Source organism: Pomacea canaliculata, linkage group LG2, assembly GCF_003073045.1.
Source record: "Pomacea canaliculata isolate SZHN2017 linkage group LG2, ASM307304v1, whole genome shotgun sequence".
NCBI classification, from domain to species: Eukaryota; Metazoa; Mollusca; class Gastropoda; order Architaenioglossa; family Ampullariidae; genus Pomacea; species Pomacea canaliculata.
In genome coordinates this window covers 19,721,065-19,745,461 of record NC_037591.1, presented here as the reverse complement: position 1 = coordinate 19,745,461, position 24,397 = coordinate 19,721,065, and the positions used below count along the sequence as shown (strand labels likewise).

General features: G+C 38.3%; 1 protein-coding gene across 2 annotated transcripts; it reads left to right on the top strand.

The window, feature by feature from the left end:
• Positions 1-39: 39 nt before the first annotated feature.
• LOC112556346 lies at positions 40-23,775 on the top strand. 2 transcript variants are annotated; one of them, XM_025225261.1, is made up of 9 exons: positions 40-574; positions 2,088-2,214; positions 8,178-8,219; positions 10,903-14,734; positions 17,140-17,295; positions 20,571-20,647; positions 21,252-21,429; positions 22,044-22,149; positions 23,163-23,775. In XM_025225261.1, exons 4-9 carry the CDS (start codon positions 10,957-10,959, stop codon positions 23,626-23,628), a joined length of 4,761 nt encoding a protein of 1,586 aa, XP_025081046.1. In that variant the 5' UTR covers positions 40-574; positions 2,088-2,214; positions 8,178-8,219; positions 10,903-10,956; the 3' UTR covers positions 23,629-23,775. The 2 variants fall into 2 exon arrangements, with proteins under 2 accessions (XP_025081046.1, XP_025081045.1); XM_025225260.1 differs by lacking the exon at positions 8,178-8,219.
• Positions 23,776-24,397: the final 622 nt, after the last annotated feature.

Below are 24,397 nucleotides of genomic sequence, written 5' to 3'. Positions count from 1 at the left end.
AGTGATATCTTACAACAGTTATTAATCTGCTGAGCAAGACTTTTTTTAAAACTTACAATTCATTCTTTAACCGTTTAAAATACGCCCACCTATTACACTCGCAGACGTGGTGTTATTATTTTAAACGACTTTCAACTGTTTGGACAACAACATTCCACGGGACACTACTCTGGAGGTCTCTTGATGCTATGATTAAATCAAGATGGCGCTTGTCTAGCATAAACATTTGAAGGCTTTTGCTGTACAAGTAGAATATTTGGGCTAGCAAGTCTACAAATTTGTTGAGTTATTTAGAATCTCATTAGTCTTAAGATAGTTCTCCTAACGTCATTTGAAGATACACGACTTTCTCCAAACATCTGTATACTGCGGATCGGGAAATACTTTTATTTTTTTCGAGAATGGGTCGATCGAGACCGCGGCAAAGCTCCTGAGGTGAGAGTGGGAGACGATTATGATAATCAGCCTCTAAGAAACATGGCGGATGATAGAGGGTGCCAGAACAGCGTGGTGCATCGATGAATCTATCTTTTGGAATGATTTCTTCAATCTTTTAAGTGTTTTAGAATGTAAGGTAAGTAAATGAAGTGTGGTCCCGAAGAATACTAATCGGCTGTTTTAGCAGACGACATTTCATAGTCATATTTTTGAGTTGTTGGATGGGGAAATGGAAGATGCAGATGGGATGGTGCCAGAAAAATCATATGCCAGCTTTTCAAGTAAGCGTCACGAAGAAGTCTCATTACACTTTTTTAAAAATGCAAAACAGCTAAACTTAAAAGGTTTTCTACAGTTTCAAAATTATAAGAAACCGGTGGTTAGAAGTTGCCAAGTCTTAGGCACATTTATCTGTAAGAACCTAGGTCATCAGATGTAGTTATACACTTTTTGAAATGTCTACTGACGGTAAAGATTATTTACATTTCTGAATTTGATGAGTAATTTAAAAGACCCCCACCACCATAGTAGCCTAGATGTTGCTCTTGTCTTAGAGATATGGATAACAGTGTCACTCATCACCTAGAGCACAGTTTTCATGAGACATTGTTAATAATAATCATCTATGACAATCTGAAATAAGTACATGCAAATGTACGTGCATTTATGTGTGCATGCAGTGTGCCTGCATACACAATAGAGACAGGGGGCGAAAGAGAACAGCCAAAGAGCTTCAGCTCCAATCAGTCAATAAGTGGAGAAAACTAAAGTCATCAGGATAATTTTGATGTAAACATTTTAATATCTTGTATATCTCTTTATGTCACGGTGTCTTTAGGATATGTTTGCAAGTTTTCATATTCAGAAATTTAGACTGACAATGTGGAAATAAATCTAGAGCTGCACTTTTGTTATTCCTACATGTCATACTAATGTCCATATCGATTTTAATATTGGTTGATGAAAATAAACTATAGTATAAATCCAGTGCAAGAGTTCTAATGAAAATATAGGAGAGTGTGCAAATGTGTAATTGATATGAATTGTGCAATACCATTATTTCTGCTTAGTTTTGGTGAAAACGCTATGATACAAAGTTCTTGTTTTTTACATTGTAAATGTGTAAGTAAAAATGACTCTTGTTACAGATTTAGATTAGTGCATTTGGAAAAAAGTAGTTTATTCAGTGACCTTAGTATCTAACACAAGTTAGTGTTAAACTGGGATTCTGCAAGTAGCATTGCTTTGTATTTTGAGTGTAGGCAGTTATTAGAGAAAAGGGATTAAGCTGAAGACAAGTAGATGATTGTAACTGACACACATCTTTGAAGCAAAGTTTTTGTTTTAATACTAATAGTTGCAATATTAATGCATCAAATTTTCTTATCTATTTTGAAATTGTTTTGTTTTTTGTTTAAAACATACTTTGTTTTCATGCTAAGCAGATGCAAAAAGTATTTACAGACAACTAGATCAAAGATTAGTAAGAGAAAGCTGAGGAGCAAGACAAAGAGAATAGGGCCCCTGTACAGTATTATACTTTCTGCTTAGATCAGGTTTCTTGTATTGTGATCTTTATATTATTACAAGATCAAACCGTTAATAAAAACTGTTTGCATCATTTAATTTTTTTCCATCTTGTTTTACAGGACACGTGGAGAGAAAAGGGCTATGCAGACGGCAAACCAAGGAGGTTTCTGTCTAGGCCTAACAATGGATTCAAATGAAAACGTAACTGGTGCTATTCCAAGATCTGTCACAGCAGGAAGCCCCAAGGCAAGTTTTATATAATCTTTGCAATTTTACTATTAATTGATTCATGTATCATTCTGAATATTTACCTTGCAGAAAATGATGTTGACTTTAATCCTTTAAATTTCTGTGTTTATTTGCATTCCTTGCATGCCATTTTTATGTTTTTCTTACAAATTTTGTCAAATATGTGTCATGCTTTCTTAGCCCCGTTTAAACTGTTCATGTAATCTTAACTACATTTGAAATGTGGTAGACAAAGAGGAAGATTTAAAAAAAGGTAGGGAACAATTTCACAGCAAAATTAAGACCAGAAGTTGAAATATGCTGTCCTGCAATACAGAAATGGGTCACCTGAAGGGGGTTTCAGCCGATCAACATTGTCGGCGGACTCTGGTCAGGGCCTTATGTGCAACCTGATGCACGAAGAGGAGTAGACAAATAGAATACAGAAGTACAACAAGTTTATGAAACTGCAAAGGATTAGATGTGCAGGCGTACATGTAATGGGTAACTGTGCCTTCTTACTCATGCACAGTTATGAGGAAGAAAGCTTTAAACAGAAATATTCTCTCATACTCTCCCTCCATCTGTTCCCAATACCAAAAAAAAAAAGATAAAAAGAACCACTTAACGAGAACATCGTAAAAAGCTACTGGTGTCTTGTAAAAACAGAATGAGCTAACCAGCAAAGCTCATGGTATGATATAGAGGTATGATAAAATTATCACACATATATCTAACAGCAGCATCTTAATTATGCACTTAATACATGATCTTTTACAACCATTCTCAAAGTAAATCTCAACTTGGAGACAGGATTGCTCATGCAGAATCTGTTCTTTGTAATTTTAACATAAAAATAGTGTATAAAATTGCCATAATTCACAGTATGAAAATTGATTATGCACACATATTGGGCAAAAAAAACCATTATAAAGGAGTTCTGTTGTTTTTTTGTATGCAATTTCACATTCTTTCTGATCTAATGTAGCAGTAAGCAGCAGCATTTTGGAATAATAACATTTGTTAGGAACACAAGGACTTTCATACATATTAACTTTTTATCTACCTTATAAACAGCAATGGAATTGTAGCTATTCCTACAAGTGTAAAAAAATTCCACAAATATCTACAGATTATTTAGAAAATAAGTTCTGATGTAAATATTACTATGCTTTAAAATTATTTTTAGAATGATTTTATGAAATATGCAAAGATAAAAACACAAGAGAAAAAACTGTTTCTTACTATTGCTGTACATTTTTGAGAGGAAACAGCAGTTGTTACATAAAAGCTATCCATTTTACAGTTTTAGCACGTACAAAGATTCTGTGGATATTATTCTCCAGCTTTTAAAATGTTGAGATTTTTAGTAAGATTTTGAAAAATTGTTTTTAAATTCTTGTGATATATGTAATACTGCCTGTGTCTGCATGTCTGTTGGATGTGCTTTTAGCCAGAGCATGCTGAGACTTGGTGTGTGAGAGGCAATATACACCAAATATCATATATAAAATGCATGTAAATGAGTGAACATGCTGTTAAATTGTTCCCTTTTTTTGTATGTAGCATGTGGACTTTAAGACAACTAATGTTAAAATGTATTCATAATTTTTGTTTAAATATAAGGTACTGTATCTGTACATATTGTGCTATTGAGCAAAGTTGTCATGTTATAAAGTAACTAATTACCCAACAAGACAGAAGTATGAGGGTTTTTAAAAAAAAAGGATAAGGAAATTTAGCAGGATGTTTGAATGATAAGACTATGTGTAGATCATTCTACAGTGAAATAAGAACAGGAATCTAATTATGGGGTTTCCTTTTTGTAAGTAGGAGGGCATAAGGCTGTAGACCAGGAGATGGGTAGCCATCTTCAAGGTCATAGGTATTGATTCTTGATGTGGCACAGCTGACATAAGTGCCAATCATGTGCAGCCCAGATGCTAAAGATAAGGCCACAGGCACTATATGTGAGTTAGCTCTGTATGGGTGGGTGCTGCATTCATGTGTATGCATGCATCCATGCAGAAGTTTACATATTTGTAAATGAACAACTTTTGCAAACACAGATTCATTTACCTTCTTAGGAATTGCGGTGTATTTCTTCATCATTAAAAATTTACTTTTGACAACCAACTTGAAATACAACATTTAATAGCAAGTTTCCAATAATGCATATGTAAACTTTATAGTAAAGTCACATGAAGAGGTTTGAATGAGTGCATAACAGAAGAGCTCAATCCTCATGTGTATTACAGAATAAATTTTATGGTAAGGCTGATTTAAAAATAATATTAAGTGTTTGAAACCTACATGGCCATCTGTGTTAAATTACTTTGAAATCTGCTTTTTAGAATTTGATATTTTAAATCAAAGCTATGGTGAAGTTGTAGTTGAAGTTGTAACATTGTCATATTAATGATGTTTAGGGAAAACCCATATAGTTATCTCTGCCAGTAAACACGCATAAAGCATTATTTGAAGTAATGTAGGTAAATGTTGGTAGTGTAATTTTAATTAAGATCACAGATTTTTATTTAATAATGAGTTTCAGGTTCTAATTACTTTGCTGCATTCAGCATCAGCTTTGTAGTTTATGCTTAAGATTATGCAATGTGTGAATTACACATTATGCATAAGTGTTTTAAATTAAAAATCCCAGATCACCCAGTTTTTAATAGTTTTGAAAAAAAGCAACTCTTTGAGATGCCATGATGTTCCTGTTGGATAAAATAGTTGAAATAATTTTGAGACCATTGCAAGCCTATATGAGACACTAATAAAAAAAATTAAAGCTTGTGTTATCTAGAACTTATAACATGCATAACAGGTAATATGGCTCAAATAATATGCACAATGCAAGGAAAGTTAATCTTTCTTTATATAATCTTCAAAAAAAAAGGTTTCTGGGTAGAATCAGTACATTGCGGTGAGATCAGTTAATATTGTTTGTAATATTAAATGATATATCTATTTGTTATGCAGTTTCATTGGTATATGGCATTGAAAACGCAGTACTAAAATATATGTATTCATGTATGTAGGTCAAAGTAGTGAACATTTTTTTCTGGAGGGAGGGATTGGCAGGAAGAAGGGGGTATTAAAGGCTGGGAAAGACATTATGCAGAACTTACTAAAGGTTGAGAGAGGAGGGTACTCAAGGTAGAAATGTTCAGTATTGAATTTGCACCATGTACAAGTGACAGGGAAAAAAAGCTCTTCCTGTGTGCCATATGGAAGGATGGATTTTGTGCCATTTTGCTGTGAGTCTGCTGGAGTATTGATCAAAGGCAGCCATACAGCATCAAGGCAAAGGCAATGCTTAAAGCATACAAGAGTGGCAGGCAGAGGACTTGCGGCCCTATGCTGCACGGGGGTGAATAGTAACAAGAAGAAGGCAGAGGATGGCAAACTGCTTTGCTGCTTCCATAACAGACTTTAAATGTCCAAGCATAATGTTAAAGCAGGTGCCTCTCTCATAGTGAAAGTAGGAGCTTGGTGAAGGAAAGGAAGGTTGCTCAAGTATAATTTACCCCAGATGACAGTTTTGGCCAATTTATATCCCGCAGCTTCAGATTGAACCAAGTCTGGATGTATAATGCAATGCATCTGAGACAGGATTAGAGACGTAGTGTATGTGGTTTTAAACTATGATATGATAATAATGCTTACAGTATTACAGTATCTGCATCAACCTTTGAAGTTGTGATCACCCATCTTTATTAGGTTCATGCTAAATTTATGTTAAAGTACAGATCAGTTCTTTCAGGAAGAAAATAGTCATTTGTGAGTTGTGGACAGAGGAGCAAATCTAATTCATATTTGTGACTGACTTTAACACCACGTTTCTGAAAATGCTGTTTCACATCTTCATCTGTAGCATATCCATTTTGCAGGGGTAAAAAGTATATATGTATACTAAACCTGTGTGTGTGTGTGTATTTGGTCTTTGATGAGTAATTTTATGAACAGTATATCGTTCACTTCTCAAACTGTATTTAAATGTTCACCGAAGAACATGCTTCATGGACTAGAAGTTTATTCATTAATTTAAATGTAACAGTGGTTTATTTAAAATATACCTGCTTATCACAATGGTAGACATGGAGTTTAGGGATTAAAAAATAGCAAAGCAAAGGAAAAACAATGTGAAAATATGGACTCAAACCATGCAGGATCAAGAGACAGAGGAAGGGAAGATAATATGGCAAGTTATTTGTCTAGCTGGCCATATTCAGTCATTTAACATTAAGAGTTGTACATCTAAATGTGTAGTTTAAGGGTTAGAGCTGCTTCAAGATTCAATCATATTCAGTCTATTAATGTTAAGAATTTTACATCCAAGTGTGTAGCATTAAGGTAAGGGCTGTGTCAAGGTTTAGTCCTGTGGCCTGTTTGGTCCACTTTCTGAGCCCAAGCACTTGGTCCTTTCATTCATCTGCTTGATGGATAATGTCTCATGCATTCAGATGATACCCATCTGTTTTTCTACTTTCACCAAGTCCAACCCTAAATTTGTCCTTTAACTCACCAGCTTAGCATGTAATATCAAATGTTTGTGAATGACACGTCTCCAAGTGTCCATATCCCCTTTCTCAGCTTTGTCAAATCTTGCATTGATGTCTACAAATAATCTCATGATGAATGATGATAAGTCAAAGATTATTCAAATTATGAGCATGAACTCGTCTGATATGGCCTCTTCTCCATTCTTTTCCAGGGCAGTAATTGCCTGTTCAGTACTGTTGTCTTATTGACACATCACTTTTATTTTAAAGAGCATCACAGCAAACTTTGAAGTCGATCGTAGGTTTTGCGTAATCATCCATGTTAGACCTGAATTTACTAATACGCCTGTCTGATTTGTAGTGTCTTGATTGACAGTGCAACTTCTTACTTGCTGGTCCTTCTTCTGCCTTAATGCTAAGCCTCAATGAGCTTTACAGTTTTACCATATTACTCTGCTTCTTGGAGAGCTGCACTGGCTACCACTTCATTCTGGCATTACCTGTAAGATAGCTACACTGTGTTACTGAATATGGCAGTACCCAACCTAGCTTTCAAAACTGTTGCAGCCTGACAAGCCAAGTTGCTCTCTTTGGTGTGCGCTTACTGATCAACTTTCCTCCCTGGTATAAGGCTTGACATGAGCTAGTACTGTGCCAAGTGGGAAGGGTGTTATACCTGGTATAGATGCTGCCTGTGCCCACTCCGTTGTTTTAGCATAGCATTTACTGTGAGACAACAAAAAATATTAAATATTATCTTTGGCAAATTTTGAGCTTGTATATGTATTTCCTAGCTTTTCTTCCTTTCACCCTGTTATAGAGTATCAGCCAGGTACTGAGGTGGTCACTAATTGTCAGGGCACAGTGCATACGCCCATCATGGGAACCAATAGATATGAGGCAAGAGCCGCTGTTTGTAGTGAAAGGGGAAAATTAAAAAAAAACAAAACATGCTGTGGTACAAGGGCCATGCCACTGGCTCACTTCCCCTTCCTCCCCACCCCTCTTCCCCCTCTTCATATATTCTCACATTACCTTGTCTAGGTTCGTTCTGCATGGTAAAGGTATTCTGCATAACATTTTTTCATTTGTAACATCTTAGAACATAGAAAAACATGAAAAAATAAACATGCTTCAGAGCAGCATCCAAAGTCAGACATAGCATACAAATGAGCCATCATCAATAGAAATATTCCTGCCAGATTTGATGAAGACTGAATAGACTTTATTTGATTAGGTTTTAACTCTTGCTTTTCATTTCCCAAAGAGTAAGTCTCTCTGTGTGTGTGATACATTGTAGTAGCAGCTGCATTAGAAAATGAGCTGGGTATATGTATGTATGACTGTGCATACACATGAGTACATGTTTGTGCGTGCATACATGTACACGTATGCATAATTATTTGTGAATTTGAGGCTTAACTCTGAGCAGACCATATGCTTTTAATGTGTTTATTTTTGACTCTTGAGCAGGTTGTTGTTGCAAGGTGATTCTAGTTCAGATCTCTGGCAGAGGTAAAGTTACAATGAATATTTCACAGTCATTTATTCTGCATGTTGAAACTGAGCCAATCACTCCTCCCCACCCTCAGGAAAATAATAGGCATATTAGTTTTAGACGATGAGACTAACAATTATTTAGATGACTACATCACTAAGTAAAATTTGAACTGAGCTACCACCTAGTTCTAATAAAGACATTTGCTGTATACTAAGAATTTTAATATAAAACAAGTCATTAACATAACTCACTTACCCTTTATTTGGCCATTCCTTTAAACATATTCTTTACTCATTAATTTTTGTTTCCAATTTAGATATATGCTAATGCATACATTTGCATGTGCACACATGAAATGCAAATGACATTATAAAACTGTATTTTTTTCTTTCCCATGAAAGTGTCTCAGAAATAGACTTAGCTAAAATAAAGACAGTTAAAGAGTCACAAATACATTTCTTGCCAGAAAGATAGTGCTTATAATAATTTCTGATCTCAAACAATGAAAAATAAAAACTAGAATTCTTGTTGGTCTAGGTTTACAGTTTGCATGTGTGAACTCTAATGAACTATTGCCTAATATTACTTAAAAACAAGGCCAGATAAGATGTTTCTTCCATAACTAATCCGTTGTTTTAGACATATAGTAAAGTGTTATTTAACAAACTAGCTACATGATATCATCTATTGTTTTTGTGAAGTCTTTAGGGTATGTATCTTGCTAGGACATTTCCCAACAAAATGGTTTTCCTTGCCATTGCTTTGTCTTTGTCTGCCTGTTCCTCCTACCTGCCATGACTCATCTGGCACAGGCAGAGGAAGATGGGGAAGTGATGTGGGTGAAGAAATGTGATCATGAAAGCAGGGATGGAAAACTGATGGGGTGAGAAGGGAGAAGCTGAGAGACTCATCAGGGAAAGGGAAAAGAAAAACTGATCTGTTGTGGTTTACATGTTTAGCTTTCCCAAATTTTCACACAACAATTACTACTGCTGAAGTACCCCTTCCCCTCATAAATCACTCCTGCCCCACAAAAAAGGAGGAACTTTGAAAAGCATTAGAAAGAACAAGCTCCATATATGATTCTAGGTGCAACATCTAGCAATAAAATTCTTTTTCGTTTTCAAAGTAAAAGGTAAACATAGTAAAAGTCAATGACTGTAGCCTCTAGGGTTATAGAGAAATGATTAACAGCCTTCTCTCCCATCGTGTGCCTTGAGTAAAAAGAAATTAAGGTTGGAAAATGGGTATCTTGCACATACCTGCAGTACAAAGAAAAGGAAGTGATAAGAAGGGAAATAACCAAGTGAGTGCAACTAGAAGAAAATTTAAACTGTTTATGGTACTCTGTGGCTTCCACACTTCCATAGATAAACTTTTATGTAAATATATAATTTATTTTGCTTGCTGGGCCAATTGCTGACCTTGCTATAAACTAAAATAGAAGTTGGAAGACTTTTTAAATCATTATAAAGGGATACTTTTTCTATTTGTTTTCATTTTAAGCTGGTGACAATAGATACATCCATGCAAGCATATGAATGCGAGAGAAAGAGAGCAAAAAATGTAAATTTTTTTATACATGGTGATATATTTTCATGCAGTTTCATATATGGATATACTTATATATCTTTGCATGTCTGCATGCATTCATGTGTGTGTGCATGCGTGTGTTTGTATGCATGTGTATGCATGAATTTACAAGAAAGACTTGATTTGTAATATATTTGTACTACTTGTTGATCTTGCCTGTAAAAGAAGATATCAATTCCATAAACATTTAAATGATCTTAGAAGAAGTATACATGCATACAGTTGAATGCAGCAATGTGGGAAGGGTTGGAAGAAAGCAAATGAATTAGGTTGAAGGCTCATGCCTAATATTGCCTCTTAGTCACCAGAATGTCTGAGTCATGCTATCCTCCCATTAACTGTGTCTGGGCTGCTGCTGTTTGATAACCCTAGCCTTTTGTGTTTATTTTCTTTTTTATTAGCAATATTATCATTATAGAAAGCATTTACAGGAAATGCTTTTCCCAGCATCAAAATTTTGATATTTATTTTCCAATAAAAGAATAATATATTCAGATAGAAGTGTTCTTCTTTATAGAGTATACCCAAACAGTTATTTTATCAACATACACTGGACTAATTGTTTTGATACATTTAAAAATAAACTTTGCATTAATGATTTGTGATGTTACATTTTTTTTTCTTTTTGGTAATTGTAGCTACTTATACTCTTTAGCTGTTTAATTCTTCAGTAACTTCACAATTTTAGAAGAAGTTTGAAGAATGTCTTGAATTGCTGTATCTTTACAAGTTTTGGATCTTAGCTCATTGACAATTTTCCCACTTTTTGATGTAAAGACAGCGACACATACTGTTCCGTGTGTAATTTTCTTACTTTGCTTCTGCATATGTATATACTGGAGGTGTGATTCAGAGGGTAAATAAATAAACTTCTGTGTGATTTCTTTTTCCTTTATGAATAAAGAAAGAGTATATATAAGGAAACTTTGTATCCATTGTATGTGTATTTGTGTATGTGTCCACATGTGTGTGTTCACATACAGGCTTCATACATCCATATTATTTGATTGTATGTGCATTTGTGTGAAGATGCATGTCTAAGCATGTTACAGCTCTGTAATATAAAACCTATTAATAATCTTATTGTGTTTATTTGTTTAACAGAGAACGTGGAAGGACTACTCTCCACCTACATCAATCAGAACGGACACCACAGCCATGGCAGAAAGCGGCAATGCCAACAGCAAGTCCAGTCCAGAAATCATATCAAAGGATTCTACTGATACCTTCTCTAAATGTAATGGTAGTGGTAGTGATTCTCGTAATGGAGTGAAACTTGATCAGAAGTTTCAAATTACGGATGGTCCCGTTATTCGCATGGGAACAGGAGTCCTAATCTCTCGCCGAGAAATCAGAAATCATCCTAATTCTCTTCCTGTGAAACCTCCTCACTCCGTTAATATGGCAACTTGGAAAGATGTTTCTCCACCGAAAGATCGGAAGAATCTTGTAGATATTTCCCCCCAAAATCAGAACAAAGAAGAGAATGTAGATGAAGGCACATATGAACCTAAAAATAGAAGCCCTATTCGTACAAATCCATTCCATGAAATTGGTACTGTTTACAGAGGGGTAGATGGAAATTTTCAAAGCATAAAGCGAATAAAAACTGACTTAATCACAAACCCTATGGAAAGAAAGAATTCTTTTCCTGGAGTTGTTCAGCAGAACACAACTCTGCCACCAGAATTGGCTTCTGCATTTCCTCAAATGGCAATCTTGACAACATGGAGAGATATGTCACCAACAAAGAGTCAGTCAGAGGGAAAGAAAAAACGACCAGAAAGTGGCTATTTCTCAAATGACGTGCAGAGTGAAGGAGGTCAAGAGTCCAGAGAGGGTATAGACACATCCTTATCAGACAGTGAGTGCAGCCGCAAGGATAGATCCTCATTGCCAAGTGAGGAAGGCTGCTTCAACAGTGATTATTTCTATGAAGATGAATTCAGTGTTCCATTTGACACTAATCTTCATCAACCAACCAGACAGGTGGAACAAGGTGCTTCAGGAGAGCAAATAATTCTCCCACACTCTCTGAATGGTAGTTATACAAAGTTTGGTGGACTCCGAGACTCCCTGTTACAAGCTGAGATGTACTTAGGACCATATGAATCTGAGATGTCGGGCAGTCGCACATCCATGGAGATCTCTTCAAGTGAGCGAGAAATGATGTGCTCAAGTGATATGCTGAACTTCAGCAATGACCCCCTCTTTACACCTTCTCCCCCACCTACAGAACAAACACAACAGCAGCAACAGAATGTGTCTGTTGATAGTTTGTCTCATCAAGGGCACACAGGGGATATGTCAAATAGTAGATCTTCTGCTGATGCCAATTTGACGGTGGATTGCTGCATTCGTAAAGATGCATACTTTTTGTCCTTCAATGGATCACAGGAACAGAGGAGCACAACAGAAAGTGACATCTCATATGCTTCGCAGACATCTTCTCATGATGAATGCCAAGGTGGAACACAGTCTGACAATTCGAATGCAGGTGATGCAGAAGATGAATGCTCCAACAGTTTCCAGTTTCAGGATGACAAAGAGAAACAGCAGCCTACACCAGTTGCAGCACCACCTCCTATCCAATATCACCCTGTTAGAAATATGCTGTTATCACGATATCCTGGAAGAATCTGCTTAGAAGCACTGCAAGAATATCTGCTGGATAGGTCCAACAGTACAAAAAGCCCGGGCTCTTCTCGCCACTCATGTTCTAGTCACTGTAAGTTGTCACCACTTTGTGGGACTCTTTTGTCCAGTGGAGATTTATATGCTTCCAGTGGTGCACGCAGGCCAGGACTGAGACGCAGCAGTAACTTGACTACATGGAAACAGGTCAAAAATCTGCGCAAGCTTGGCAAAGAACCAAACCTTCATGAACGGTCACATAGCCTACCAGATCTCACTTCTGAAGATGTCAAAGTAGTTCGGAGAGAAAGGCCAAACCGTACACTAGAGTCTATGGCTGAAAGCTTTCACAAAAAGCGACATTCAGATTATGTGCTGGAGGTGTATCAGCAGATGCTGGCAGGCTCCAATCCTCCCTCACCAACTACTCTCAGCAAAATTGATCAGATATTATTCCAGGAGCAATTCGTACAGGCAGAAACTACGCACAAGCAGGAGCCTGTTAAAGAAGATTGCATGAGTTGTCCATCATGTGGTACACAGAAGCAGAAAAGTCTCTATCTTGACCTGCGGCGAGATGCTCAGTGTGGACAGTCAAGATATACAGCTCAGACTGATATTTCACCACAGACTCTAATGCTGTGGCATGGCCAGAAGAATTTCTCTTCCCAATTTCCACCCAACACCTTGGATTGTGGGATCCAGACCTCTATTGATGAACAAGATGGTCCACCTGTCAATAGTCGTTCCATGCAGACATCACCCTCATCTCCTGGGACAGACCTCTTTCACATGCTGAATGAGTTAAGGATAAAAGAAGAGCACAAGTCAAGATCACATGAAAAAGAGAGACCTGTTCAGGCGTCACTTCCCCGTGCCAAGTCAGCCACTGAGTGTCGTGATAGTCATGCAGAGCGCCTCAAGATGCAGATGAGAAGAACTGTTAGTTTGTCACCTTCACGGATTGGAATAAACTCTTTTTACAGTCATCAGTCATTACCAGATCTTAGTTTCCTATCAGTCTCCAACAGGCATCTTTCCAAATCTCGAGAGTCATCCTCCTCAGGTATTTCATTGTTTGATCCAGTTCAGATACCCATCATTCTGACTCCTGTGCTTGATGATGGCTGTCGGTCATCTCAGTCACGTTCTTCAGGATCTAGTCATTGTGGGTGTGCAAGAGAGCCTTCACAACCTCCAAGACGCCGCAGATGTGGCTCTTTAGGAAGATCTTCTGATCCACATTCCAGTGGAAGTAATTGCAGTTTGAGTTCTTCATCAGGGATAGATCCAAACTATGTTGAACCTCGTTCATATACAGGGCTGGCTCCAGAACTAGAACACCTGCTCTTCCTACCACCACATTTAGAAAGTGCGTATGTTCAGCTAGGACTTGCTGAAGCTGTTTCCAAGTGTGAAACCTTATCAGAGAGAGAGGAGGAGGAGGCCTGTGAGGCTCAAGAATGCAGTAGAGAAGGACTTTGTCATGGTTCACCTGTTAAACAATCATCCAGACTGGATCGCTATGCTAATGAGGCTTACCCATCTAGCAGCCAGGGGAAAACAGTTGTAAAAACAGGCAAAACAACCCAGAGGCCTGCTAAGTGCTCCTCCAGTGGACTTTTGGTACATGAACGTCTCGATGCTCTCAAAGAAGAGAAGACACCATCCCCTGAGCCTTCATACTGTCATTATCCACTTCGAGACTACACTGACCATAGATGCTTTGGGTGTGAAGAGTGCTCTGAAGCTGATAGCAGCAGTCAAGAATTAGATGAAGAAAAGCTCCAGATGTATCAACAGTGGCTGAAAGATCGAAAACCACCTTTGAAGTCTTGTCTGCGAAAAAGATGTGATAGGGACCAGAAGGCAAGGTCACTGTCTCTGGATGTAGAACCAGATAATCCTCCTGAAAAGCCTCCTCGAAGGCCAAATCGGCACTCCATTGCATGTGATGGCATGTTCCCTGTGCTGGTTACAGAGGAAGGCTTTGAATGTGCTATTGTTGATCCACCACCCAGATGTCCACCTCATCATGTAGAGCAAGTATTGCCTGAAGTATCACAAGAAAAAGTAGTAATGCGACGAAAGAAACCCAATCCTGTGTTAAGTGAGTCAGCAGAAGGATCATCACAAGATGAAATGAATCGTGCCAAGCGTGTCAGCTTTGCATCTGAGGTATCTTTTCATTCACCTAATTACACCCCTCAGTCCTCACCAAGGAGACAGTCTGGACAAGCTGAGGTCACAGCTATGGAATTAGAAGAGAATGACATTCTAACACTGCATGTAGTGCGGAAAGGTTTGTATAATTTACATGGTTCCTTACTGATTTCCTTTTTAAAAAAAAGTATTTACCATTTATTAATGAGTTGGATGCTTTATTCTGGTTGGTTATATAGTTGAGTGGTTGATTTGCATATTTTCCCCACTTGCTTTCATGCAGTAAAATTAGATATAAGCTAGCACATTCAGTACAAGTTTTGAAAAACATTTCAAATATGAAGGAATAGGTACTTGATATATGAAGGAATAGTTACATGAATTAAGAAGGAAGGTAAAGATGGTGGATGGAGGTGGTTGGTCACCTTCTATATGCAATACCATAGAGAAAGGGATCAGGAATATGTCTGAAGTAAAGAAAAGGTCAGGGAAAGTGAACTATGGGTGGTTAACTGTGGAGGGCAGAACCCATTCTTTTCCTTGCATTGTCTTTTACCATCATCTGAAGCTTTGTGCCTATTTGCTGCCAAGTGTAACATAGGTTTGCCTTATTTCAAACTCTGCATCATTTATTTTCAGCACAAAATGTCAATGGTAGCAATAAAGAAATGGAGGTTGATTACCTCTGTGCAGAACCGCCTGAGCATTAAACACATATTTTGTTAGCCATATAAGCCTTTTATTGTAAGGCTCACAAAAATTTGTGACTGTTGAACTTGTGACAGCTTTTCTAAATTTACTGATTGATAGAACGCATTTGCACAACTTTTACTTTTCATTGACAGTTGCTATTGGCTGACTGTTTTCAACAAGGACATTTTAATTAAATCTTTGATTGATTTATTTTATTTGCAATGTTACTGTATGTTAATCGTCCATCATTTTACTTTTATTATGCTTAACAATAACACTAGTGATGTAAAATTATGCTCTGACTTTGCCATTGCACTATTAACTATATTTATTTTTTAGAGGGGGTATGTCACGGATCAGTCCGTGCCTCCTTTGTTTTTCGGCAATCCCGCCTGAGTTTAGTGAAAGGAAGTAGAGGAGGGAGCGGGTGGCGTAGCCAGTGTGTGTGTGTTGCCCCTCTGCCATGGACAGGCAACTGTAGAGGTCGTGAACCCCACGTGAGTTTCGGACCTCACGTGCGGCTGGAAGAATGTCAGAAAAAGCATGATTGTGTGAGTGAAATGTTCACCAAATCGGTAGGGTTTGAGAAAAGAGAGAAGATACCAGGCTCCCAGGCCCTCCGGTCGTTAGAGATCCGTTTCGGCGGGTCCTCCTTACTCGTCCCTCCACATAAGCTCCGTTCCTTGGCAAGGAAGTCCAAGCACCAATTCCTCTGTTGGTACTCACACAGGTACCGGTATCACCCGTCTTGGCGGCTGCTTTCGGAATCTCTCTTTATCGATAATTCCTCTTTCCGGCACTTCCTCCTCGCCGGTAATTCCTGAAACGCTTATATTCTTTTAAATATTCTCTTTTAAATATTCATATGGGGCTAATTAATATCTCAACAACCACATATTATTACATCACATGGAGGTAGACAAAGATATTAAAACATCACTTTACATACCTTGTCTAGGCAAGGAATTATACTGATTCCGCACTCTCTTTATCTCAAATTACATTCGCCTGTCTTAGTTGACAACTCGTGCGGGAATGCTCGACTCAATACTTTTCTCAAACCCTACCGATTTGGTGAACATTTCACTCACACAATCATGCTTTTTCTGACATTCTTCCAGCCGCACGTGAGGTCTGAAACTCACGTGGGGTTCACGACCTCTACAGTTGCCTGTCCATGGCAGAGGGGCAACACACACACACTGGCTACGTCACCCGCTCCCTCCTCTACTTCCTTTCACTAAACTCAGGCAGGATTGCCGAAAAACAAAGGAGGCACGGACTGATCCGTGACAGGGTAAATGGGTTTTACTTTATCATGTCAGCTATGGAAAGCCCAAATCATTTTGTGAAGTTGGTGCGGTATGATTTTTGATGTAAACAGTAGTCAGATATAAAGGGTATTGGTGTAAATAGTTTGTGATGTCAGAGCATGAGTGTAATTATTGATTATTCATTATTCTACAGATGAAATTACTGACAAAATTTAGTAATTTATGATGCAGATTGATGCGAGTCTACATGCCAGGACTCTCTAATTGTTAAGCTGACTATCGGATTACAAATATGTACATATCTGTGCTAATTTCCCCCTCCATTCCCCTCCTCCCCATAAAAAAACAAAACAAATAGAAATGGTTGTGTCTGGTTCATTTACAGCTAACATGGCTATTTCTTATCATCCCATTTGATTAGATCCTGGGAGCTTGAGAGACGAGGGATTAAGTGTTTAGGGGTAGACATTTTGAAATATATTTAACAATGTTGTTGTAAAAGAGAGATTTTTTTATAGTTTTTTGTGATATTTGACAAATAACCAAAATAATATACTTCATTATCTTGAATGCACAGAAAGAGGAAATAACACAAAGACAAGTGATCCTGGGAAAGAGACTTCTCACACTTTGCAGTTGTCCAATGAAATGCCACCACAGGAATTCAGTGTTGCTTCTTCAGAGTCTTCAGAAAGTGTTTTACCAGAATTGTCTCCAATTGATTTGAAATCTAGTATGTTTAGTCTTTTTCAGCTAGTCTGTGTGTGTGTGTGGGCACATGTGAGAGATAGAGTCTGCCTGTGTGACATTTCAGTCCATATGTAAGATGTCTGCTGTAACTAAGTGATAATCTCAAACATGAAACAAGTGAAGGAAGATGCTACTGTTATACATTTTGTTATGACACTCCATTTGGACTTGAAGCTATGGTTATTCAATTATATATAATATATAAGACCCAATACCCACAACCCTTCTTTAGTGCTTAGATATTTTATTTCCTTCCATCACAAACATTGTAAATGTCAGCTTGTCATCAGGTATTTTCCCATCTTTGTTTCAAAATGACCTGGTGAAGCCACTTCTTAAGAAATCAACGCTTGATGTCAATGTACTGAGCAATTATCGCCCAGTTTCCAACTTGTCTTTTCTCACAAAGATCTTAGAGAAAGTAGTTTAGACACAGCTCTTGGCCTACTTAAAAGAGCACCAGCTCATCCCCCATGCTCACTCAGCATATCGACCTTTTCACAGTACCAAAACTACTCTAATTAAAGTGACCACCGACATATTATCTGCCTTTGACAGTGATTTTTCTGCCTTAACTCTTCTGTACCTGTCTGCTGCATTCAACACCATCAACCTTTTTCTGCTCCTTCATAGACTACACAGCCTCTACGTGATTTCTGGACCTGCTCTAGCGTTGTTCCAGCTAGACAACTCCACTCCTTGTCTGATGATCGTCTCCTTACTCTTCCTGTCACCAAAACAACAACATATCATCTTGTTACTAATCACCCCTAGCGGAGCATAGGGCCGAAACTACACCACGCCATCGGACCCGGTTCTGGGCGTCCCTTTCCAGTTGTGACCATGTCATGCCAGCTGCCTTGGCCTCGCTGTGGACTGGTCTCCTTCAACTCTGTCTGTGTCTCCCAACCCTGTGCCTCCCCTGTGGGTTGCAGCCTAGAGCTTGTCTTGTTAAATTGTCAGCTGGCTTTGGCAAGGTGTGATCGATCCAGCCCCACTTCCGCTTCTTGATGTCTTGGCTGGCAGGTTTTTTGTTGGTTCTTTCACACAGGTCTGTATTGGAGATTATCTCGGGCCATCTGATGTTGAGGATGTGGCGCATACATTTGTTGACAAATGTCTGAATCTTGTTGGTGATGGTGTTTGTCACATGCCATGTCTCAGATCCATGTAGAAGGAATGACTTTACATTTGCATTCAAAATGTGGATCTTGGTGTGTAGAGATAAAGCCTTGGAGTTCCAGATAGGTTGCAGGGTGTGGAATGCAAGCCTGGGTTTATTTATTCGGCTTCCTACATCTTCATCTGCACCTCCATCTTTGCTGACTATGCTTCCAAGGTAGGTGAAATGGTCAGACTCTGTAATACATTCCCAGCATAGTTAGAGTGGGGCTTCTTGCTTGTTGTTGACCCGCATTACCTCCGTCTTCTTGATGTTGATGGTCTGACCAGTCATGGCTGCTTCTTCTAAGAGCCGAGTGTTTTGTCTGTAGGTGTTGCTGCTTGTGAGATGACAGGCTGATATCATCTGCAAAGTCGCCCGGGTTGCTGTTAGAGGTTGTTCTTCTCATGATCGATGATCATGACGATCAGGAAGATTGTTGGCGAGAGCATATAACCTTGCCTCACTCCAGTTCTCACTGCAAAGGGGTGAGTCAGCTTCTCATTGTGGATCACCTGGCATGTCGAGTCATTATACAGCCGCTGGATGATGGCAGTGAACTTTGGTTGAAATCCACAGTGCTGGATCAGCTTCCAGATGGTTTCCATGTCTACGGACTCAAAAACCTTCTCAAAATCCACAAAAATCGCCTTTTTTGGGTAGCTTTACTAGATATCCAAGCTTCCAGTCTGCTGGAATTTGCTCCTGCTCCCAAATTTTCTGCAGCAGGGGATGTAGCATCTCCACTGCTGCTGTTAGGTCAGCCTTGAGTGCCTCTGCAGGAATGCCGTCTGAGCCTGGTTCTTTGGCAGTATTCAAAGACTTGATGGCTTTGATGATTTCTACCTTGGTTGGTGGGTTGCTGTTCACCTGGAGCTGTTCGGCGGCTGGGGCAATGTTCAAAGTGGTTGTTGGTGGTGGCTGGTTCAGGATTCCTTTAAAATGTTGTAATTTTGTATAGTCTGTGTTATTTTGCCCAGCTGCTTGTTCTGCCTCTTCTGCCATCCTGTGTGCGAACTGTCTCTTGTTGCCTCTTGCACTCTTCTTCACTTCTTGGTTTATCTCCCAGTACTTTGCGCTGAGCTCTTCTTTTCCCTGCTGGACATCAGTTGATTTTCTGCTTCAGCTCTTTCCTTTTCTCTATCTTTTGCCAGGTCCCTAAAGTCAGCCATTCCTTGTGCTGTTTTTCTTTCTTTCCCAGAATGCCTCTGCAGGCAGTCTTCCAAGTCTCCTGTAATCCTGTCCAGTGGTTGGCCACTGTTTCTTCCAGGAGTCCCTCCATCGGCGCAAACCTGTTTTTAACTTCGCAACAACAACATATGTCCACAGGATTTTTAGTTATTGTGCAGCGAAACAATGGAACTCTGTCCCTTCCCATATCTGCCTCCTACCCACTATTGAATCCTTTAAATGTGCACTGAAAACACACCTCTTCCGTAAACATTACTCCTAACGACTTTTCCCATAATGCTAGTCCTTTTTCGCACCCTTCCTTTTGCAATATCTTGTTTCTCTCAGCTCTTGTTCTTACTGTTTGGTTCCTCTTTGTGTTTTTCTGCATTTGATTTTATTCTTTGTTTAGTAGGGTTGTTTATCTTTTTGTAGCTCATATGTTATTTGCTTTGCTGTGCCTCATATGCTGTCCATGTTTCGTTCTTGTTCTTAAGCGCTAAGAGCATACTCCTTAGGAGTGTAAGTATGTGCTTTACAAATTTTCCATTTATTATTATTATATAACTGTGTTGATTTTTTTTTAACTGTTTCAAGTCATATGTATATTTAGTCTCACTATTTATATATACACACTCACGAACACAAACATAAGTTATTTATAAAGTCTCCAGAAAGCCCTGAGTTACAGTAGTTACTTATCCTATGTTATAGTTTGCTTCTGTATCAGATAGTAAAAATAGATACAGCAGACCAAATTATTAGATGCTATGTCTACAATAATACAAATATATGCTGTAGACACAGTAGTACAAATAATGGGTTACAATAGTACAAATAAATAGATACTGTAGATATAATAGTACAAATAGATGCTGTGGACACAGTAGTTCAATAAGTATATACATAGAAGCTGTTGATTTCAGATGTGCTGCGAGGGGTGATAGAAGCTTCTGAAGCTCTTGTGCGACACTTTGCTCAGGCTCGTGACCCATTTGACAAGGTTTGAACAGCTTGCATATTTTCCAGTAGCTGTACAGTTCCGAGTTTCTGACATCCCAATTTTTTTAGAAGTCAAATTTGACAAAACCACAGTTTTATTTTTTTGTTTTTTTGCCTAAAACAGCACGAGGTCACTGTCCCCATTTCATGCACATCATCACTTCCCTGACACCAAAAACCACAAAAAATAATCCTTTTTATTTTTAACAAGAAAACCCCAGTATCTCTGGTTTTCCTAAAGTACACGTAATGCTCATGCATGCACAAACACAGAGTGTATAAGAGTGTTGAAGTAATTTCTGGAAAAAAAATGTATGTGTATTTCACCACTTGCTTGGTAATCCTTACCATTTTCACAGCTATTCTTAACTACGCTTAACTATCAGATATACAAGTACAAATTTATTGAAAAGAATGTTTTTGAGAGATGCATGATAATGAATATGAATTATGAATAGGAATATGTAGTAGCATATATATTATAGATATATATTATCTATGATGTTATAGTTTTAATACATCACAGTAATGCCCTATAAGATTCAGAACAGTATGATTTGACCTTATGCAAGCAGGTATTTATTTTTGATGCAATTATTTCCTAGGTTCGTTTGGGCAGTTTCCAAGAAACACCGGCAATTGGTGCCCTTGTGGTAACAATGCTGTGCCCTGCCATTGAGCAGGTAGTGCATGATGGGCTTAAGTCTTTCCTGACTGGCTTCCACATCTTTGGCAAAATTCACATTAGCACCTGGAGAGTGGCTGAAAGCTCTGCTGAAATAGGTGAGTTTTTCAGTGCAGTAGTTTGTTGCATGTAACACATGAGGATTTTCCTCTAAAATCTGGTGTATAACACTTGAGGATTTTCCACTAGCATCTGGTGAATGCTGAGACAGGGAATGGAAGAATGTAAAACAAGGGGAAGTAAAAGTTTAGAGAAGCGCCTGAGTTACTCATAAACTTCAAATAAGAGTTGCTGAATAATTACTCAAAATGCCTGCTATCATTAGCTTGCCTTTCAAATTCCATGTTTATTTTAACACAGATTTGTTTGGAAATACACAGGAATAAACCTCAGTAGATTACTGCTTAGAGTATAACTTAATTAGTAGTTCTTGAAAGTTGCACGTGTTGTTAATAAGGCATTGTTTTGATAGTGTATCTACACATGAAGTTTTGGGTTTTGACCACCTTTTAAAAACTAGGTCCAAATGCGGAACATTTATATATCTTCCTTATGAATACTTATTATTTATAGATTTTATACTTTCTTGCTTTGCATATCTATAATTCTGTACCAAGATTGACTTAAACAGATTTTTAAAGTCATGATAGTGTGTCTACTGTCCTCTAGGTGCAGGGATATAACTGTGTTCTTGATAACTATTTTGTTGCAGGACCCTATACCAGAGCCATAAATGATCTAGTAAAGCAGCTGAAGGTTCGCCCCAATGTAATATCTCACAAACAGAAATTCTATGCTTTTCTGACTGGTCTTCTCAAGTGAGTCCAATTATTTTTTAAAGTGGTTTTTGTACGCTTAGCATTCTATAGCATACTTATTTAGAATTAAGCTGGAAAGTAAAGTATTAGTGTTTTGAAGTTTATTTTTTGTTTTTTCATGGAAGACAACAGTTTTATTCTTCTTCGACCAACAGTGTGGGGAATAGGGAATGAAAAAGGCACATGTGCTTGCAGGTTTCAAGCACATCATCAGCAATTCTTGTTTGATTTTTTTTTCCTAGGACTGTAGATATTTATTATGTTCATATTTTAAATACCACCATTCAGTGTTTGCCACAATGACTTCTGTTATAAAACCTGTTGGATTTAATGCTATTTTAAGCTTATTAACATCAAATATATTTGAAGAATTTTAAAAGTATAAAAGTAAAAGTTTTCATTGTCTGTATTTTGTTACTTTTCATAATTGTGATAATCTTTTGTAGCCAATTGGACTGAAATAGTATACAGGCAGTCCTCGGGTTACGTGAGTCCCGAGTTATGATGTTTCGTGGTTACGACACATCTCCCATTTACTGTATAAAGTCTTGTTTTGACTTAAGTGGTTTTACGTCGTAAATGTCGTAACGTAAACTTAATATTTCATTTCATTATTAAATGTATTTTATATGTGTTTTTTGATAATTACTGTGTTAGGATAGATGTTAGGATAGGATAAGTGCTTACAATATGTTATTTACGTACAGTATGTATGTGTGCTCCGACCTGAGTCAAAAATCAGTTTACGACGCGACATAGGAGCGGAACAATGTCGTAAGTTGAAGACTGCCTGTAAATAGGTACAGAAATAATAATCATGATGATGGATATATAAAATGAGGCAGGTGGCTATTTTATTTACAATAATTAATAGTAACTTTTTTAGACAAAACTGGAGTGTAAAACATTCTGAAAATATCCTCTTTATATTCAGATCTAAAAGCAGCAACATTATTCATTCAAATTTAAAGTAAATCTGCACTGAGTTAACATTCTGTTTATTTTAATTTCAGCTTGCGCCTTCTAGATTTCTGGATGGGCTACATCAGCACAAAAGAGAGCATTGTTGGACGATTCTATGAGCAGAACTCAATATTGTGTCTGAGCCAGTCAGTACTTGATCGCAAGTATCAAGACATGCTTCTTGCACTACAGCCTTTATCTGTCCTACCATTCCAGATCGATTATGACATAGTAAGTAACTATTCCCTTGCAGACAGCACCTTAATGGGAGAGTCAGATGTGATCTCGTCCTCTTCAGCCAAAGTCAAAGTGGACCTGTCCTCTTCTCCTAAGGTAGTGGTAGCTAGAGTGAAAAATCGCATGAGTGCATCACCAGACAGGTCATCTTGGGCTGGCTATACAGATCATCAAGATGTCTATGCTAATGTGGACAAGGTAGGCCAGGACTTCAGTTCACGTGGGATTGGATTAAAACTGCAACCATCCCAAAGGCCAAATCCCTCATGTCTGATATAGGCCTTACAACTTCAAGTAGTGGAGTATCAAATGTTGGAAGTGTTACTGGTGGTGGATGCACAAAAACATCAAGATTGAGTCAAGATCTAGCAAGTGTTGGAATTGTTACATCAAGGCAGAATCTGTCTACTTCTGCCACTTCAACAGTTTCAGCAACACACTTCAAAAAGTCAGAACTTAAGAGTTGTTCACATGAGTCTAAAGACACAAGCTTACCTGCTGTTGTTATGGATCACGGAAGCCAGACAAAAACAGAAGATTCTGCAAGACAGCGTGCAGAGGATATTCTTAGGAGAATAGGGGATGGTTCTCCTCGACGAGCACCTGATGGCTCTCCAAGAAAAGAAAGCTTGCTTATGAAGAAAGAAGTTGCACATGCCACCACCTCACCACATGGATCTCCACAGAGAGTTTACACATCTCCACAAGGATCTCCTGAAAAATGGTCTCAGAGTGGATCTCCAAGAATCTGTAAGGGCTCTCCAGTAAGGCAGGTAGATGGATCTCCTCAAAGGCAAGGATCTGGATCTCCACAGAGAGGCCCTGTCATCAACCCAGGCTCCCCTAAGCCTCTGGTTATCAAGCCCAGTGATGTAGCAGATCATCTAAAGAGAGGGATGACCAGAGTAACTTTAGATGACTTTCCTGAGAACCAGAAGGAAGAGGGCAGGTCTGCAACCAAGGACATCATAGGCAGCAACTCTGCTGCTCAGTCCCCTCTGTCTTCAGTTTCAAATCTGGCACAGAAATGGCTGCCTAAGAAAGAGGA